Below are 19,710 nucleotides of genomic sequence, written 5' to 3'. Positions count from 1 at the left end.
GGCACCAGGTGTTGAGCAGTGAACTCCATGCGCGATTGGCTACATTCCCAGCTGCCCGAACTGCAAGTGTAGTTTGATTGTTAAGTGTAAGTCAGGCTTTACCGTCTCCTCATGCTGGTATAACCTCTTGAGGAGGCTGGGAGAAACCAGCTTGGGACAGCCACCTTGAATGCCTGTGGGAGGGAGGCTCTCAGGTCACACCTGACAAGGTACCTGATGCCTGCTTTCAGCAGGGACTTCGGAAAGGCTGGTCAGGAGCTGGTGGGCAGGGCCCCTGGGGTGACACTCTCACAGCATCACCGCTGTTCTGTACTGAAGTAGTTTTTAAAACAGAAAACAGCTGCACCGACCATTAAGTACAAATCAGAGGAATTGTTCAAAGGAAGGATTATTAAAGCTGTATTTTTTTTTTCATTTTCCCTGGCTGATAGTATTTGTTTGAGGACTGCGTGACAGGTAGCCTTTCATTTAAACTACTTAATACTCATGTTCATTTCTGAGGTTGGAGCAGGGAGGAGGAGGAAGGGCAGTATCATCTTGCCTGGGCTTGCCTAGGCTGGTGAGCAGTCTGACATGGCGGATGGGGTCATTCCTGTGAACCCACCCACAGGAGTCACACTTATGGAGGCCTCTTAATGAGCAGTTCTTGTGTGGCAGGCAGGAGGCAGGTCACACACCCAGCACGAATTATCTCACTGAGTCCTTGTGACAAACCTGTAAGGTAGCTGCCATTAGTATTCCCATTTCATAGCTGAGGAAACTGAGGTCCGGGAGGGGCAGTCCCTTTGCTCCAGCTGGCAGAGTCAGTGGCAGGGTTCTCCATGGTGCTGCCCCTACCCCAGCTCTTCCCAGCCCTGCTCTGCCACCCCCATTCTTTGGACACAGCAGATCAGAGAGGAGGGCCCGGAGTACAACACCCAAGACTTCTCACAGCCACTGAGACACCAACCCTCTAAGGCCATAATCTGGCAGGTCGTCTCCCCATTTCCTACCCTCAGGTCTCTCAGCACAGAAAAGGGGAACAACTCTGTCCTGCCACCACCCTCACCCTATCCGCTGAAGCCCGGGTCCTGTGCTGTTACACTTCTGCTTCCTGCACCTGTCACCTGCCGGGATCCAGGCTCCGCCCCCAGGGACCAACCAATTCTGGACACCCTCCTTTCTGAGGACATGGAGTAACATCAGATGGTTCCCCCAGGGCGAAGGCTTGATGGCACCCGCCCTGCCGACCCCTTGTCACTCCCTCAAGCATGTCAGAGACAACTACCTCTTCAAGGACTTACGATAGCCTTTATTTTCTGTCACTCGTTCCACTTAAACTTTTTTAATTTTGTATCTGTACACAGCATACATGTGTCCTCCCACCCATGGGGAAAGGTAACAGGTATGGGAACAGAGGGCTTGGGAGCCCTGGAGGGGGGACGGGGTAGACGGACAGAGCGGGCGGGTGGGTTATAAGAAGCATCTTGCTTACTGACATGAAGCCTCACGCCCTGTGAACAGGGATGAAGCCGCATTGGCTTGAGGGGGGCCTCGGAGGGCAGGCACATGGTGCCCAACTAGCCGGTGGTACCGGCGTCCCAGGGACAGGGTGGAGGGTGGGGTCTAGTTCAGGCCTCTGCTCCCCCAGGCCTCCCTCCCCGCCCTCTGAGATAAAAAGGGTTTGGGCATCAGCCACGGATGGACGGCCTGACCGGCAACGTCTCCTTAAATGACAGAGATACAATGTGTATCAACAGGGTGATCGCTTCTGACCCATGTGGGATAGACAGAGTTGCCACAGGGCCAGAACCAATCCTATGGTATCTTTGGTTTGAGGATTCTCTTGCCTGTTCTTCCCAGCCCTCTGTCCAGCTTCAAGGGTGGGCCAGGGGCTGGGGACTGATCTGTGATGCCTGATAGCCCCTTGGGCCACCTTCTGGCTTACTCACTGAGGTGCTGGGACTTATAAGAAAGGATCTCAGCGGCCAGCTGCTGGGGGTCCAGGACCTGCGGGAAGCGCCCCATCACAGCTTCAACCAGGTGTGGGTGGAAGACCCCACACAACTTGGTGTACACACCAGCCCTTTCTTTGGCCCTTTCGTTCACCCTGCCCCAGGGGTTCCTGCTAGCCCCTGGGCTGGGCCTCTGGGGCTCTTGCAGGACTGGGGTAGGTGAGGGCAAAGGGTATGGCTCAGACCAGTACTCTCTGGCTGGAAAGGTGGCAGGCTGGGGCACATAGTCGCTGGGGACACTGAAGTGGCCTGCACCCATGGGCTGTCTAAAAGTATAGGCGGGTGCTGCTGGGAGTTCAGACCCATAGGTATTATAACCAGCATAAGGGCCCCGAGCAGGGCCTGTCTCCCCAGGGCTGCCTCCTCGCACCCCCCATAATTCTGACATCTGGCTCTCCAGGGAGCCAATGCCTGAATCAAGGCACTCCTGGGAAGTGTATGGGAGTGAGTCCAGGGTGTGTGGGAGCCACTCTGTGGGTCCAAAGTTGCTCCCACTAACAGGGAGGCTTCTGCCGGCTGCAGTAAAGGACTGTGTTGACCCTTCTTGGTGGGGGCCTGGGGATGATCTAGCCCCCAGTTTTTTCCCATCCAGGCTGCCTTGCTCAGCTTCTGGAGACACAGAGCTGGGCTGAGAGGCAGGGGAAGGTCTCTGACTACTTTTGTCCTTGACTGGGGTCCTGGGGGGCGAGAGGAGGGCATTAGCACGGAGCTCATCAGCCACAGAGCGCTGGGGGCGGCTTGGCCTCTCAGGGTGGAAGAATCGGCACTTGATTCCGTAGGTACACTTCCTCCCTGCAAGAAGGACAAAGAGTGTCTCTAAATGGTGCCAGAGAGGAGAGGACGAACAGGGACTTGGGGTCTAGGTGGTCTACTACAGGTGGTCCCCACAAGGAAGCCACCAGGGCATGCAGGCCTAGGTGGATGGGCACATAAGAGGCAGGTGGGGTGTAAAGACTCCTGAAGACGGGGCAGGGTCTCACCATAGGGACATGGCTGTTTCCTGTGCTCAGAAGGCAGCGACTTCTTACGAAGGAAGTTGTCCAGGCTAGGCCCATGCCGTCCCAAAGGGTCATCAGGGGGCATGAACCTGTGGGAGATGAAAGGAACGATAGGAGAAGGAAGAGGGACCAAGGAAAGGGCTAGATAGCCACTTTCCTGGGGAGAGTAGGTGAGCCCCCAAACTGCCTGTCTGCAGGAGGCCCCCAAATCTTCTGAGTCTGCATTGGGTCACCCCAAAGGAACAGGGGATCCCTCAGTTCTGAGGGTATAGCTCAGTGTTACCTTTAGGGCATTCCCCGGGCTGGGAGCGCTCAGGCGATCAAGAGGCCACAAGCTAACTGCATCTTGGGATGTACACTGCCATAGACTTGAGAGAACCATCTAGGAACTCAAGCTAGCTTCGAGACCCAGCCCCCAATCGCAAGCTCCCCTGGCCCCAGCCTTCTCCCCGCTACTCACGCCACTCCCGAAGCTGCAATGCAGGCCCTGGGCCCAGCAGAGTCCACCCCAGCATCTCTCCCAGTCCTCCAGCAGTAACGTACTTGTCATTGACGAAGGAGTACATGAGCAGCCGCTCCTCAATGAAGCGCTTCCACTCCTGCCTCTCGCCTTGGAGGTCCCGGTACGTGTCGTTGGAGACTACCACCCCATCGGACTCATAGGCCAGCTTCACAATGAATCGGTCATCATAGCACACCACGCGCTTGCCACCTACACGCCTGGATGGCGTGAACACCAGGATCTTCTTCTTCTCTAGTTCCCGCAGAATGTGCTGGTCTGGGGGATGACAGAGGTGCAGGTCAGGGGCCACTGGGGACCCTGAGACACCCACAGGGCTCCATGGCTCACAGTGGCCGGGCTCAGAGGCTGTTCATACCAGTTTCAAGAGGACAGAAACCAGCCAGCCATGTGGAAACCAAGTGCAGGACCAACCCTTTCAGCGACAGTGCTGAGCCTGCAGGGCTCCTCCTGCTTCCCTCTGGCTTGTGTGCCCTGCCTGTACCACAGGGGTCCTGGAAGAAGTGGCGTGGCCATGTCCCTTGCCCACTCAGAACAATGCTCCCAGCCTTGTTCAGAAGAGGCCCAGGTGTCCCCAGCCTGGCTCAGACTCGCAGACTTCTAAAGAGGTTGTTCTGTCACCCCTCCTCCTCAAGGAGGTTTTCGTGAGGGTGGTGGCCACAGCTCAGCCATACCAAGCATTCACACTGCGCTGGGGTAAACACTCCGTACCGTCTCTACTGCTCCTTCAGCGGTGTTGGGTGGATGGTGTCTGCACACCTCCACCCTGCCCCGTTTCATAGCTTAAGAGTCCATGGCTAGAGCATAGCTACTTAAGACCCTTACCTGGGTTACTCGGGCCAAGCCTCTCACCCTGTCCTCTTGGCCCAGAACCCACAGTCTCAATTATGAAGCTACACTGCCCCTCTGTTACTGGGGTTGCTGAACCAGTAGGATGAGGGAGACACCCAAGGCTACACGAGGTGACTTTTGGCCATTCACATCTGAGCTGGTATTGGAAAAAGACAGGCTGGTCGTTGGTTATAATCTAGAGGGTGCTGGCCCTACTCAAGAACTCTTTTGTGGAGCCCCAGGGTCATCGGTACAGTGAGGCCATCTCACTTCCAGCATATATACCTGTGATGGGCACATCTGGCCGAGGCTGTTCTTTCCTCCAAGATGGAACAAACACAGTGATGTCTGTGTGGCCTCGCTCCAGAAACCAGTTCACAGCCAGCAGAATGCCTCGACAAGAGAAGACTTCCTTGTTCCCGTGGCTGGCAGACGAGAGACACATTAGCTCACAGAGTAGCCAGTCTGTGGTCACCCAGGCTGGAGCACAAGTAGGAAGTGGGCTACGCTCTAGCCGTGCTGGCCTTGTCGGGTAGCTGCAGGACTCAGCCCTTGGTCCTCTGCCAGTAGGGCCTAAGGCCTTGTCCCTGGGCTGGTTCCCACAGCGCCTGGTGGCCAGCTCCAGATGGGACTTTCCCTGAGATTCCCATCTCCTCAAAGTGTGGATCCACCCAGGAATCTGGCCACACTGGCTCCCCATGTAGAGGGGGAGGGTCAGGCCACTTGCAACATACCTGGGGGTGGGGAAAGGTGATGGGAGACTTGGGGCTCCTGCCCTACCCAGGAGTTACAGGGACCACGGGGACACAGATGTACACTTGTAGGCTGAGTCACCTCAACACTACATAGCAAGGAGGTACCCTCGGAGGAGGTGGGGGAGGCACCAGCCATGTTAAACAGGAGAAAAACCAGACTGTTCCAGATTAAAGTTCAGTTTGTGCGCAAGCTCTCAGCTTGGGTCTCCAAAGGGTGAGGGGAGGGAGCACTGGGAGTCACCCTTCCACAGGGGTCAGGAAATAACAGCCTGGAGGTACTCCAGGCCCTTTTCAGGGTGAAAGTGAAAAGCTACCTCTTTTCCTCTCAAGAGGCCAGTTCCCTGAAGCCTGCCCCTCCCTGCATGTCTGCCTGCCGCTCCCCGCTCCCTCACAACCCTAGGGAGGGTGTGGCTCCTGGCAGAAAGATGGGCAGGAAATTGCCGGGGAACTCTGCTTGCTCACAAGGAGGGCTGGGGCATCAGGGCCTTGCCTCTGCTCTACCTAAACAGGGCTCTCAGAAGCAGCCTAGCTGGCTTGTCCTAGTCTGTCTCTCTGCCCATGAGCTTGGCGGACAGCACTTTTCTAGACAAGTCACTTCATACCAGGGTACAAACTTCCCTAAGGCTTGAAGCTGAAGACAGCTGGGAAGGTGGAGTTCCTGGAAGTGCTCAAGGGGGACTCTGGTTAGCCCCAGAGTGAGCAACTCAGACTGATATTTGGCCAATAAAACAGAATAAATGTTACGCAAAAGAGGCAAGTCCACGGCAGACCACATCCTGTGTGTAGCTTTGGGGGAGTGATGACTGGAGACCCAGGAGAGTGCAGAGTGGGAAGTGGGGCGACTGTGGGCATGGAGGCTATCTGGGGGTGAGGCTCCAAAGTCTAGAAGTCTCTGAATTGTTCATCTCCAAGGTAGCACCCCTCCTTCCCTGTCTCCCATGTAGCCTGCTCGTAAGAGCTAAAATTCACTGGAGCTGCAAACCTGGCCATTCTGTGCTCTCCCTGGAATCCTAGCAAGCCCACAAGAAGTACACTGCTATGACCCTCCCTTCCCCTCTGTTCAGGTGGTCCAGAGAGGGTAACTTAGTCACCAGGGTCACACAGCAGCCAGTGAGCAGAACCATTTCCATCAGTGTTTAGGTACCAACAGCCCTGAAGGTTGGGAAGGGCACAGAGTTCACCTAGACCATCACTCTCCGTGCTGGGAAGGAAGACTCCACATGTACAAGTTACCTGGCTAGTGCTAAGAGGTGAAAACCAAACTGGGTTGTGGGGCTGCTGGATTGCCATCCTGTCCCTTACAGAAGACCCAAAGTTTATGTGAGAGATAAGCAGTTTCTGAACTCAAGCATCAACGATGTGTATTCTGCATATGAACAGGAAGGAGCAAGCCTGGAATCAAGAGAGATGATGGACTCGGCAAATTCTTACACTTCCTCTGGAAGCCATGTGAAACAAAACCTCAGAAACCCTCCCTCACCTTCCAGGGCAGGTCCCAGTCTGTGGTTTCACAACGCCCAGGGCTGCCACATCATACTGTCTGTCTCCTTCCCTGGGCAATCTGTTGTTGCCCCCAGATGTGAGGTACTCAACTGCTCCATGGCTCACTGTCCTGAGTGTGCAGTGCTCTCTGTGGATTCAGGGGCTCCTCCAGGACCAGCAAAGTCAAGCTTGAGGATCACCATGCCAGGGATCTTAGGTCGTGTACTGCTTCTGGGTATTTAAAACCCTGGCTGGGGACAAGTCTACTCTCAGCAGTGCTGGCACTGGAATGTTCCCTCAGCAGGTAGTCAGAGCCTAATTCTTGGCAGGGAGAGCACTTGAGGCCTGAGGCCCAGAACAGCTCATTCAGCTCACTGCAATGCAGGAAGCTTGGTTGGCCCAGGAAAACCAACTTCCTCCCACTCTCAGAGTCCCGTAGGCCCACAGGTCAGGGCCCCTAGCCTGATGGGCTGTGTATGTGGAAGACTCCAGCTCCTGCCCAAGGACAAGGCAGGGCTGGCCTCCCCAGGTGAAAAGAACTGCCTGGGCTGGGCCTAATGAGCGGAGGAAAATTCCCTTAGAAGGAAACAGAGGTGAATTTCCCCACGATTTGCATATGGTGGGGGCTAGCTGGCCTGCCCTTGTGTGTGTGGGGAGCAACAGGGTAGGAACCAAGCAGCTGCTGAGACAGGAAGTGTGAGGCTGGAATTCCCCTTCCGTGGCCACCCCAGCTCAGAAACCCCCACCAGATAGGCAGGCGGGAGGCCCGCAGACAGTAGCTGTCTGCCTGAACCCCTCCACTACTGCCCCTCCTCCCGTGCAGGCCCCTCCCTCCCCTGCCCAGGATACAAATACACATAGCACATGGCTGCCCACGAGACTCAACCCCCAGCCCGTGACGCCTAGGGGAAGTCAGACCCCTCTAATGCCTACCCTATTTCAGAACCTCAGAGACAACTCTAGACTCTGAGAGTGTTAAGTCTGACCTGCTGCCCTCTGGCACGGAAGCAGTGTTTCTCAGCCTCACACCTAAGATCAGCCCATTTTAAAGATGTGAAGATGGGCCCAAAGGCGTACAAGAGGGCTGCACCCATGTACCAGCTAAGTAGGGCCAGGACCAGCCGGACAGCTCACTTGACCCAGCTGGGCTGAGAGTAGGTGGGGCCAAATGCCAGGTAGGGACGAGGCTGACATCATGACTAGGTCGGCAGTCCACTTGGAAGAGCCCTCAAGGCATCTAGGAAGACTCCCCTCTCTCTGCTCTCTTGCTGGGTCCCCTCTAGGAAGACTCCCCTCTCCCTGCTCTCTTGCGGGGTCCCCCCTGGTCCCTGCCAACAGGAACTTTTCCTTGTGTACGATCCACCCAGTCCTGACTCACCAGCCCGTTGTGCAGGGAACTGGGAGACAGCAGGGTTGGAGGGTGCGGCCTGGATGGAAGGGAGAAGTCAAGGGCTCCTTAAGGTCAGAGGCAGCCTGGCTCATATTCTGCCTCCACCCCACTCCAATCCCTGAGAGATCGGCAAATCGGACAAGCACTGAGGTCTGGGAACCCCCAGGGATCAGTCCAGCCCAAGCAGCGTTAGTTCAGTCAACACAGATTCTATCAGGGCTCAAATGAGCCCAGAGCATCAGGCCACCTGCACACACCCATCGAGAGCCAGATTGGGCCAACAGTTCACACCTGGTTAGGGCTAGGAAGTTCTCAATAGCTAACCAAGCCTTGTTTCTGTGGGAGCACAACTCCAGGACAAGGAGGTCCCAGAGGAGTCGGCCACTGAATGACAGCTGCTTACTTAGTACTTGCAACTCCCTACATTCTATGCATTCTCTCCCCACCAGGGCCACTTGAGAGGCAAGACTGACAAGAGTGTGAAGAAATGGCTCAGCTGGTTAAGTGACTGACTCCCCAAAAGCTCAAGCCCATGGGCTAATCCCCTGCATTGTCCTGCCTCATGTGATACGCAAGGAGAGGACTGGTCTCAGGAGAGACCATGGTACAAGGCACGCTCCGGGCACAGAAGGCTGAGTTTGAAGCCCCGCTTCCCATTTATCAAGGAGTGTGACTCTGGGCAAGGGTTTGAGCTATTTTCCTTCTTAGGACAGTCATGAAATACCCCAAGGAAGTCTTAAGGCTTCGGGGAGCCTCCTAGCACATGGTGGGGCCTCCCAGAGAGTGTTTGCATTCTGTCACCAGTCCACAAGGAAAGCAAGGCTTTCTTCCCAAAGGAAGAGCCGCAGACACTTCTCCACAGGCCCTGTCCACAGAAGTGACACATACCTCATGGCCACATTGCTTCCATCGATGACCACAGGCCTCAGGTCACTGCCGTCCTTGTCCTCCTCTGGGAGTGAGGGTTCAGAAGGCCTGGGGGTGCTTCCACCCCGGGGCACCAGAGGGGGCTGGGGGCAGGGGTCCGGCGAGGCCTGGCACTCTTGCTCACTAGCTGACCCATGCTTCACCAGCTCCCCCAGCACTGTGTTGGTGTCTGCTTGGACCCCCAGCTTCTGCAGGACACTGTGGATCTCGGAGGACGAGTAGCCCAGTTTCCGGAAAAAGTCCACCTTCATCTGCAGCTCAGCAGAGGCCTCTTCAGCCTCAGGGTCCTGGGCTGGCTGAGGGTGACCCCGGCAGCTGTGGCTGTCCTCAAGATCCCACAGACTCATGGTGGGGCTGGCTTCTTGGACAGACTTCTTTCTACAGGGGTCACTCATATCTCAGATTCTTGCAAGGCGTCCATCACAGCTCCTATTGACCAAACCACAGGGTTAGAGGCAAGGAATACGCCATGTAGCTCTCTGTCAGGCTCTCTCACCACAGGATGAGGCAACATGAAATGAGGTGACACTATCCAAAGCCACCCTCATGTGTCATCTCAGGCTGTGCCCTCAAGAGCTCTCCGCAAGGAGGTATTCTTATGTGGGGGAAACTGAGGCACAAGTAGTAAGAATTTACTCAAGGTCATCAACTCATAGTTTGTGACACAAAAAAATTGCACTTGCCTGACTCCACCCCCAAACCCGTCCTCATCCACGCCAACCCAAGGGGCCTAGGAGGCAGAGGCGGGGCTCTCAGAAGGAAACTGGGGGCTGGAAGTGCGTAGAGGTCCCAGGGGCTTCCCCGTTGTGGCCATCGCCTTCGTTCTCGAGTTCTATACTAAGAGCCCAGGACCGGAGTCACATTCCGGGAAGGACAAGTTTCCGGGGTGACCCATAGGGAGAAAAGTTGCTGGGCGACTCTGGTTGGCTACCGGGACCGGTGACGCGAGGGGTTCCCGGCTAGAGCCTTGCGCATGCCGGGTGCCCCAAGACACCCCTCACCACTCACCAGAGTGAACTCGGTAGGGTCCCGGCGATCCGCGATGGAGACGCAGCCCGCGACCCTCCCGAGGCCGGACTCAACGAAGCGTCCCACCCGTCCCACCCCGTAGCACTCACTCACCCCGCCGAGCGCCGGACGCAGCCCGTAGCATGTCCATGGAGCCGACTTCTGGGCTCGGACGGTACCTTCGTAGCGGCGACAGGCGGGCAGGTGCTTTAAGGGCCGTGACGCGGAAGCCAGGCAGGGCCGCCGCCCCTTCCTGCTCCGCCCCGCTCCTGCTCCGGCCCCGCCCCCGACAGACCCGCGCTGGTCCCGCCCCTCCCTGGCCAGACCCCGCCCCAGATCCTTAGCCACGCCCCTGGCCACGCCAAGTCTGTGCTGCCTGGAGCTTGTGCCACCAGACTGCTTAATTAAGGCAGGCGCTGCAGAAGCAGGTTCTGCGCACTGTACAAAACCGGAATAGCACGGGCTCCATAGTTTAACTCAAGGATTTGACAGATCTACCAGCCTGGTCCAGATTTCAAGTGCACAAGTGAGGCCACAGCCATCGGTGGTCCTGTTTGATGGAGACCAGGCCCTTCCACTTCAGTCCCATAGGCTGTCTGAAGTCGGTTCGGAGATGGAGGCACACTCAGGGCCAGGGACACTTTTCCTGAACTAAATACCTTCCCAATACGGGAGGGCAACCAGCACCACAGATGCACTGTGGTGGAGGAAAAGTCACGGAAAGGAAGGACATTGACACCAGTCTCTATGGGAGAGTTCATGAAGAGTACTGTTGAGCAAAACTCATCCTATCCCTCACTCTCAAGAGGTGACATGAGCACAACTCTTTACTGTATCTACTTGGGGACTAGATGATGGGCAGATCCTTGTGCTCATGGACCTTTTATTTCCTTTGGGTTTTGTTGTTCTTTCTGATGCAAGGTCAAGCCTCACAGCCCCTACTGGACTTGAACAACCCAGTGGCCTCCTGCTTCAGCCTTCTGAATGCTACAGTTACAGGCGGGAGCTATCCTGCCAGCTCCGTTTACCTCTGAGAGACGCAGAAAAGGCTAGATGGCATCAGGCAGACAGACCAAGACCATGAGATTCCATTCCAGAGCATCAGGGACCACTGTAAGCATTCTGGGTGCCACTGCTAACCCAGAGCAGAGGGAGCCTGACTGTCTGTGTGTGTGTGTGTGTGTGTGTGTGTGTGTGTGTGTGTGTGTGTACCAGAGAAGAGAGAGGGGCAGAGAAGAGAGAGAAAGGGACCCCAGGACATGCACATGGAGGACCAGCACCAGTGTGCTTGTATATAGGGAAACTGAGACCTGGGAAGCCAAAACACTCAAAACTGAGTGCTTATTACCATGTATCGATACTTTTGCCATGTTATACCTGCCTTGTCAAATGTAGGGTCCACTAAGGATGCTGGTTGTTAAATAAAATGGTTTTATAGTGAAAGACACAACATATACAACTGCACATGTTCAGTCTAAAAATTATAACAATAATTTTATTGACTTTGTTTATTTTTAATTATCTTATTTACATGCATGGGTATTTTGCATACCATGTAGTGTCTGGTGCTCTGGAGGCCAGAAGGGGATTAAGGAGGCCCAGAACTGGAGTTACAGATGGTTGTGAGCTGCCATGTGGGTGTTGGATCCTCAGAAAGAGAAGCCAGTGCTCTTAACCACTAAGCTATCTCTCCAGCTCCCCAAAATAATTTGTAAAGCTGTGTCTATGTTATTCTTTGTGTTATTTTTAAAGATTTATTTTGTCTATGTATATGAGTGTTTTGCCTTCATCTAATTTTGTGTACCACCTGCATGCCTGGTGCTGTTAGAGGTCGGAGGAGGGTATCAGATCCCCTGGAACCAGAAATATGGACTGTTGAGAGCTGTCATGTGGGAACTGAATCTGGGTTCTTGGCAGTAGCAACAAGTGCTCTTAACGGATGAGCTGTCTCTCCAGCAGAGGATATCCTTGAATTCTAATCCTTTCCCTCCTATTCCTACATGCTGAGGTGACAGGCCTGTGCCACAATGCATGGCTCCAACTCCCACATGCTGAAGTGACAGGCCTGTGCCACCATGCATGGCTCCAACTCCCACATGCTGAAGTGACAGGCCCGTGCCACCATGCATGACTCTTCATGTATCCATCATTTAACATAACAGGTAGGCCAGTGTGGTGCCTTTGAGGGCTTCTGGGTACCTCCACCACACCTTTTCCCTGGTCTGGAGGAACTGCTGCGACAGTCTTTCCCCTGTGTTGCTCCCTTGTGTTAACATTATATTGTTCAGCTGTGATTCTGTTTGAATTTTAGGTAAATAGACTCCTTCTGTAGTGGCATGGTTTCCCTTTTCACACAGGCTTATGATGGTGAAAGTCCATGTCTTTGCCAGAATACTAAACTTTATTTGGTTTTCTGCTGAAAAGCATCCTACTTCATGAAAAAACCCAGAACTATTTTCCCTTTACTTGGATGTTGTTTCTATGATTTGGATATTATCTGTTTTCTTCTTTTTCTTTTTTGAGACAGGGTCCCACTGTGTAGCCTTAGCTTACCAGGAACGCACCTGTCTGGTCTTGAACTCACAGAGATCCGCCTGCCTCTGCTTCCCAAGTGCTGGGATTAAAGGTGTGACCACCATACTGGCTTTCTTTCTTTTATTTGCACACCTATCTATTGACAAAGTCATGCTGTGTAGACAAGGTTTGATCACAACTTGTGATCTTCCTGTCTTTGTGTTCTGAGTACTGGGATTACTGACACACACCACCGTGACTTGCCCTCATATTGGAGAGTTGAGAAAATGTCACTCAGAGGTTGGGAAGGGTAAAGTTAAGGCCACGAGTTGGTGGGGCTGGAAATTATGTAGCTTTCCCTACTGCATCCATCTCCCTTGGATACTTACTTTGTGAAGTTGCGGGGAGGAGGGAGTCCACATGGCTCACTGGTCCTGAGGTTGTTCCTTGAGGCTTACTAAATGTCACCAAAACCTGTAGGCATATGCTTGTCTGGTTCCTGGTCTTATTTACTTATGCTGGAGGGCTGAACAGAGAGGGAATCGGAACCCTCCTAGCCGACTGCCAGCTCATGGCAGGTGCTGGGCATGTGGCATGCTCAGGGTCACTCCTGCTGAACCCAGCACGCTGTGCCCTCATCTCCTGCATCCCCTCTTTCATCTGTGCTCAGTGACAGTGGGTGTCATTCTCTATGGCAGCCAACTTTTAGATGGTGAAAATGTTAAGTGACACATCTGAGTTAAGAACTACTTCATCTGCCTGGGTCGTCCTCTGGTGAGGGTCTAGACAGGGGTTCCACCAGGGTTCCCAAACCCTGTGCTGTCCAGTACTTAACAGAGGCAGCTGGCAGGGCCAGCGATGAGTCATACAGTTCCCCATAAGCCACAGTCTCCCTCTCTTCCGGTTTGTGACGATGACTCCTTCCTGAGACACCCCCTTCTGCAGAAAGCCCTGGCTGCTCTCGAGAAGCCATGGTCCTTTTACAGCTGGGTTTTGCAAGCCTTGGCCTAGTTCCCAGGAGCCCTGTGGCCCCGCTCATCCCAAACCCACGTCCCACTCTGCCTCTTGCATGCCTGTCTTGAAAACTAGGCTTTGCCACTTCCTTTCTAGAGTCATCCTGTCCTTTGTCACCTGGAGAAGGTCTAGAAACTTCTGAACTGTCACCCCTTAGAGTCAAATGGGGAAGGCTGGAGATGGAAAGATTCCAGAAACGACTCCAGCTTAGTCTGGGAATGACAAAGGAACTTGAGCCCTCTCTAGAGGGATGATCAGTGACTCTCATGCCTTCACTTAGTGACTACAGAGTGGCTAGGACTCCTGCAAGTCAAGAAAGAACATTGCTGTGCCCTTAATCTTTATGTGGGATCCAAGGATAGAATTCAAGTTGCATATCAGGTGCCTTTACCTGCTGAGCCATCTTGCTGGATCTGGTGTATGTTTTATTATCTATGTATCTATCGTCTATCTGTTTTCGAACTCACAGAGATCCACTTGCCTCAGCCTCAAGAGTGCTGGCACTGAAGGTGTGTGCTACCACCACCTGGCAAGATTTTTTTCTTTTTTCTTTCTTTTTTTTTTTTTTTGTTTGGGTATTTTGCTTGCATGTATGTCTGTACGGTACATGCATCTAGTGTTCACAGAGCCAATAGAGGGCGCTGGATCCCTCAGAACTGGTGTTATAGACTGTTGTGAGCTGCCACCACCATGTGGGTGCTGTGTCCTCTGGGAAAGCAGCCAGTGCTCCTAACTGCTAAGGCTTCTCTCCAGGCCTGGTTTTAAACAGTAACTGAACAATTAACTTTTTATTTTGTTTTATTATTATTTTTTAAAATCTCCTAGGCAAGTTTTCTTTATATAACAGTCCTGGCCGGGCGGTGGTGGCCCATGCCTTTAATCCCAGCACTTGGGAGGCAGAGGCAGGCAGATCTCTGTGAGTTTGAGGCCAGGCTGGACCGACAGCCTCTAAAACAATACAGAGAAACCCTGTCTCGTAAAAAACCAAACAAAAACAAAAACAAAAACAAAAACAAAAAAACAGTCCTGGTTGTTCTGGCACTCTCTCCGTACGCCAAGCTGGCCTGGAACTCACAGAGATCTGCCTGCCTCTGTCTCCAGAGTGCTGGGATTAAAGGCATGCACTACTACTTCCAGGCCAATTAGCTTTTTTTTTTTTTAAAGTCAGGTTTTCAAATGTAGCTCAATGTATTTGTATCATTAGCTTGTTTTAAAAATACTTTTTTTGTTTAGGTTTCTTGGTTCTTTTGAGACAAAGTTTCACTCTGCAGCCTTGGCTGGCCTGGAACATATTATATCAGTGGACCAGATTGCCAGTGTTTCTCAACCTTCTAATGTTGCACCTCTATACTACAGTTTCTCTTGTTGTGATGACATCTAATCATAAAATTATTTTTGTTGCTACTTCATAACTGTAATTTCGCTACTGTTATGAATTGTGCTGTAAGCATCTGATATGCAGGGTAGCTGAAGGGGTCACAGCCCACAGGTTGAGAACCACTGTGTAACTGTCTTCAAAACTGTGGCAATCTTCCAACCTCTACCCCTGTCTCCTGAGTGCTAGGATCACGGCATGTGTCACCATGCCAGGCTGAGAGATTTGTTTTTTTTTTTTTTTTTTTTGGATCAGTGTCTGATCCTAGGGTTGGGACAGGGAAAGGTGAACCTGTGGCACCTCCTAGTGCCAGACAGTTAGGACACACCTGACCATGGAAAAAAGGGAGAGGGGAAAGAGGGCTGGGCTGGTGGAGCTCCAGCAGCTACAGCTGTAACAGCCTGGGGGGACACAAAGCAGGACTTTTGTTTGTTTGTTTTTGTTTTGAAACTGGGTTTCTCTGCATAGTCCTGGTTGTTCTGGAACTCACTAGGTAGACAAGGCTGGCATTGAATTCACAGAGATCTGCCGGCCTTTGCCTCCTGAGTGCTGGGATTAAAGGTGTGGGCTAGCATCGCTGACAAAGCAGAACACCTGATTCTAGCTTCAGCTATCTCAAATGATAAGCTGGAGGGGACTAGAGAGATGGCTCAGGGGTTACAATCACTGACTCCTCTTCCAGAGGACCTGCATTTGAGTCCCAGCATCCACATGGTGGCTCACAATCTTCAACTCCAATCCCAGAGGATCTGATGGCTCAGACACCCTCTTTTCTTTCTTTTTTCTTTTCCTCTTTCTCCCTTCTTTTTTTTTTTTTTTTTTTTTTTTGGTTTTTCGAGACAGGGTTTCTCTGTGGCTTTGGAGGCTGTCCTGGAACTCGCTCGGTAGTCCAGGCTGGTCTCGAACTCACAGAGATCCACCTGCCTCTGCCTCCCGAGTGCTGGGATTAAAGGCATGCGCCACCACTGCCCGGCCATGCGCCACCACTGCCCGGCTCTTTCTCCCTTCTTTTCATCTTCTTTTTCTTGAGATAGGATCTTTCTGCATCGCCCTGGCTCTGTAGATCAAGCTGGCCTCCCAAGTGTTGGAATTACAGGTGTCTACCAGCTCACATGATCAAAAATAAATAAATATTAAAAATAGGGTGGATAGTGAATGAGGAAGACATACAATGTGTTTTTCATACATGCACAGGGCTTGGGTGCACACATGTTTTCTGACTTGTCCAAAAGGTGTACTTTGGTGATTGGCCCGAGATGGTCCTGTCATCTCTCAGTTCTGATGGCTATTTGTCCTGTACCTAAGTCAGACCCACGTGGGGGACAACATTCAAAGTCTATACTTGAGACCTCTTTGTCTGGGGGCTCTGATTAGATGACCCTTTGGCCTGCTTTCCTCCTTGCTGCCCTGGTCCAGTTACCCCAGCTCCCTCCTTTAGGACCTTGGAATGACCCAGTAGTCTGGAAAGTCCCTGCAGACTGGTCCACCCGAAACTGTTTTATAGACCAGAGACTGGAGTCTATGGGAGGCCTTGCCTTGCCAGGTTCATCTAGGTCATGCTGGGAACAGGGTGAGGCTGACTTTCTCCACCTCAAGCATCCCTAGCCCTATTTGTACAAAGTCAACTGCACACTGGGCCCCATTCCCTATGACTCTCCGTGGATCTCCCCACCCCACCCTAACCCTAGAACAGCAGGTGTTGCCTGGAGAGCAAGATTGAAGACCTTACTGTTGACATCAGTGTGTGTCCTTCATAGGTGAGTCTTACCTGGTTTTGAACCTCCAAGAAGAGAGGGCCTGAAGGTAAGTAAAAGACTGAATGTCTGTCACTGAAATCACTGCCTGGAAGGGTTCAGAGAGGACCGTGGGAGTCCTGAGTGTGCACAGCAGAGTTGGGCCCCAAACTAGAGGTTGAATTCCCTAACTCTGGTAATACACAGGAAGCTTCTAGAAGACATGTGGTCCTCCTAATGGCAGTTAGTTGGGGTCTGGCTGAGTTGTCCTGCTCTGGGTACCTGGAGCTTTCCTTGCTGAATGGCCAGGAAGGCACTGCCCCCTTTGCCCATCTCTGCTGTGTCCTCTTTCCAAGCCCGGCTAATAGATTTCCTGTTTGAGAAGGCTATGCACATGCCTGGGAACCAAAGCTGGAAGGGTGCTCAGGGCTCCAGTGGGGCTCTAGCTAATCTGCCTGTGAAGAAAACTACAGGAATGGAGGACCGAGTGTGGCCTGAAGGGACAGGTCACACGTCCCTATGTGACCACCTCGTAGGGTCTGGGGGCCTCCTGTGCTGACATCAGCTCATGTGAGTGTGGTTCATGGTCACACTCAGATAAGTGTCATCGCTGCAGTACCCCGAAAGCCCTGGGGTTCACCCACATGTGATTCTTTTGGGTAGAAGCCAGCTAGCCAATAAAGTTGCCAGTGTTTGCCTCTAAAGCTCCCTTTGCCCCACACCCTGCCTAACAGGGGATTTCCTAGTCATGTGACTTGGTCAGAGGGGACCTACTCAAGGGGAGGGGTCTGCTCTACATAAGCAATTTAGAAAATCTCATCCTGCAGGTTGTAGTCATTGGTCTAGAAAAGATGCAAGACCAACCTAGATGAACCAGAGTTAATGGGTATGTCTCAATTCTTGTCTTTTTTTTTTTTTTTTTTTGATAGCTGGGAAAGGAACTGCTCTCTGCTCGTTACAAGTGAGGAAAGCCAGTGATGCCTGGAATTTCTAGCTTCCTTGGAATCATCACAGGTGAAGCTGACAGGAAAAGTATGGATCCTTCATAGCAGCTGCTGGATCAAGCCTTACTAGCTATCGAAGTTCTAGGCTTTTAGGTGGTTTCTGCCTGTAAATACTGTTACTCATAGTTTTAAAATCCTTTCTAGTGGGGCAGTGGTGTCGCACGCCTGTAATCCTAGCACTTGGGAGGCAGAGGCAGGTGGATCTCTGTGAGTTCAAGGCCAGTCTGGTCTACAGAGTGATGGGGGATGTCCTTCTGTATGTGTGTTTCTCTTATTGGTTGATGAATAAAACAGTTTGGCCAATAGCCAGAATAACCAGGCAGGAAGATAGGAAGGGCTACCAGACCAGGAGAAAGCTGGAAAAAGGAAGGCAGAGAGGGACTGAAAGAGGATGCCTTGCAGCAGAGGAAGGAGTAACGTGCTCAGACCCTTCTCCGGTAAGATAAGACCACATGGAAATACTTAGGTTAATAGAAATGGGTTAATAATTAAGACAGAGGTAGCCAATAAAAAGCCCTAGACATCGGCTAACAGTTTTATAGTTAACATAGCGTCCATGTGTTTATTTGGGGCTGAAACGGCTGTGGGACCAGGCTGGAAAGAAACTTCAGCTACAACAAAGTGAGTCCTGGGACAGCCAGGACTACACAGAGAAACCCTGTCTTGAAAAAAAAATCCTTCCTAATGACAGGTAATTACTTGATAACTATTAAGTATATAATAATTACCTAAATAGAGCTTAAGGTAAAATCTCACAAACTATGAAGTCTGTGTTTGGAAATAATACAACAGATGCTTAGTAAAAGGCAGCAAACTGGTGGTGTGGTTTGGCCTTGGCTGTTTGGTGCATGGTCAAACTAGAAAAGTCATGAGACTTACTTAAGGATTTACAGCTGCTAGCAAGCCTGCCTCCTTTTCCATTTATTATTATTAATTATTATTGTTGTTGTAGTTGCTTGTTTTTTTTGAGACAGTTTCTGCTTCCACCCACTGGGATACATGCTTGGGCTACTGTGCTTGATTTTAAGCTGTGCTGGGAATTGAACCAAGAACTTTATGCTTGCTAGGCAAGTACTCTACCAATTCATTGGCATCCCCAGCCTCCCAACCACTAATTATTATTTATTGAATTTCTCTGCATCCCCAGAGAAATCATCATCAGTACAGCTTCTCCTCCTCCTCCTTCCTTTTTCCAATAGGAGGATGACAACAATTCCTTTCAATTTCCAAATAGGGAAGCACAAGCCCAGAGAGGCTGAAGATTGACCGAAGGTCACACAGCATGGTGACTGTAAGACTGTGCAAGGACTCAGATGTCCTGTTTGCATTTTGCCCTGTCCCCTTGTGCTAGCTGCTTCTTCTCCATTCAGGTGGCTCTGGAGACTCAGGGTCTGCTGTGGCCGTCTTCTGCAGCTGGTCAGGAAGGGATTGTGGCACTGTGGCATGGGAAGGGTTCATTAGCCCTCATTTAGGAGATCTGAAGTTCAGAACTTCTCCAGCCTCCAGCAGGGAGGTCTGGAGCCTGGCTTCTTAAGCTGCCATTACCCTACACAAGGTTTCCAAACACACAAGGATTAAAACTCGGAATCAAACTTGCAAGGAATCTGAGTTTCTGGCAGAGCACGCCCGAGTTGCACCACAGCAACTGTGCACCACGAAAGCCTCAGCACCCCAGCGAGCTCTTCCTGAATCACCCCTGTTCAGATCCAAGTGTGCTGTGTACAGCCGTGCAGTGTCCTATGGTGATAGGTGCAAGCCTTTATACTCCTATAGAAACATGAGGGTTTTCTTACAGAAGACGAGCAAGCATCAAGTCAGGTTGCCTTTGGGCTGTGTTGTGTTAGGATGTTTTATTTTACATATTGCTGTTTGAAGGCAGACATGATGGTGCGTGCTTTTAATCCCAGCAGAGGCAGGAAAATTCCTCAGTTTGAGGCCAGTCTGGTCTACTCTGATTTCTGAGTTCCAGGTCAGGACTACACATTGAGATCTTGTCTCAAAAACAGTAATTTATTAAACTACTTCTTGGGTTGCTGACTCAAGTTTCACAAAAAAAGTTGCTAAATGTGTCCCGGTTTGCGATTAGGACAGAATTCCCAACTGTAGTAGGTCTTTCTTGTCAGATTTTCCTTGGACTGCCAGCCCCCAAACAATGACACAGAAAC

At 51.9% G+C, this 19,710-nt stretch overlaps 1 protein-coding gene across 2 annotated transcripts; it reads right to left on the bottom strand.

The window, feature by feature from the left end:
• Window positions 1–1,270: 1,270 nt before the first annotated feature.
• On the bottom strand, window positions 1,271–10,154 carry Zc3h12a (zinc finger CCCH-type containing 12A). 2 transcript variants are annotated; one of them, XM_005084370.4, is made up of 6 exons: window positions 10,020–10,154; window positions 8,859–9,326; window positions 4,629–4,768; window positions 3,536–3,770; window positions 2,975–3,081; window positions 1,271–2,786 (listed from the first exon to the last, which is right to left on the bottom strand). In XM_005084370.4, the coding sequence occupies exons 2-6, from the start codon at window positions 9,290–9,292 to the stop codon at window positions 1,924–1,926; spliced, it is 1,779 nt and encodes a 592-aa protein (XP_005084427.1). In that variant the 5' UTR covers window positions 9,293–9,326; window positions 10,020–10,154; the 3' UTR covers window positions 1,271–1,923. The 2 variants fall into 2 exon arrangements, with proteins under 2 accessions (XP_005084427.1, XP_040612600.1); XM_040756666.1 differs by lacking the exons at window positions 4,629–4,768; window positions 10,020–10,154 and having other exon boundaries at window positions 8,859–8,991.
• Window positions 10,155–19,710: the final 9,556 nt, after the last annotated feature.

This window comes from Mesocricetus auratus, unplaced genomic scaffold (assembly GCF_017639785.1).
Source record: "Mesocricetus auratus isolate SY011 unplaced genomic scaffold, BCM_Maur_2.0 Super-Scaffold_100014, whole genome shotgun sequence".
Taxonomy (NCBI): Eukaryota; Metazoa; Chordata; class Mammalia; order Rodentia; family Cricetidae; genus Mesocricetus; species Mesocricetus auratus.
This window is presented reverse-complemented; position numbering and strand designations above follow the sequence as displayed.

What these genes read in the sequence shown, in the direction of transcription:
- Zc3h12a (XM_005084370.4), bottom strand. Translation starts at nt 9,292, where the DNA reads ATGAGTGACCCCTGTAGAAAGAAGTCTGTCCAAGAAGCCAGCCCCACC. An exon ending in GCCAGATGTGCCCATCACAG is followed by an intron (nt 3,771 to 4,628) that starts GTATATATGCTG and finishes GTCATCCCCCAG; the next exon opens with ACCAGCACATTCTGCGGGAA. An exon ending in TACTCCTTCGTCAATGACAA is followed by an intron (nt 3,082 to 3,535) that starts GTACGTTACTGC and finishes CATCTCCCACAG; the next exon opens with GTTCATGCCCCCTGATGACC.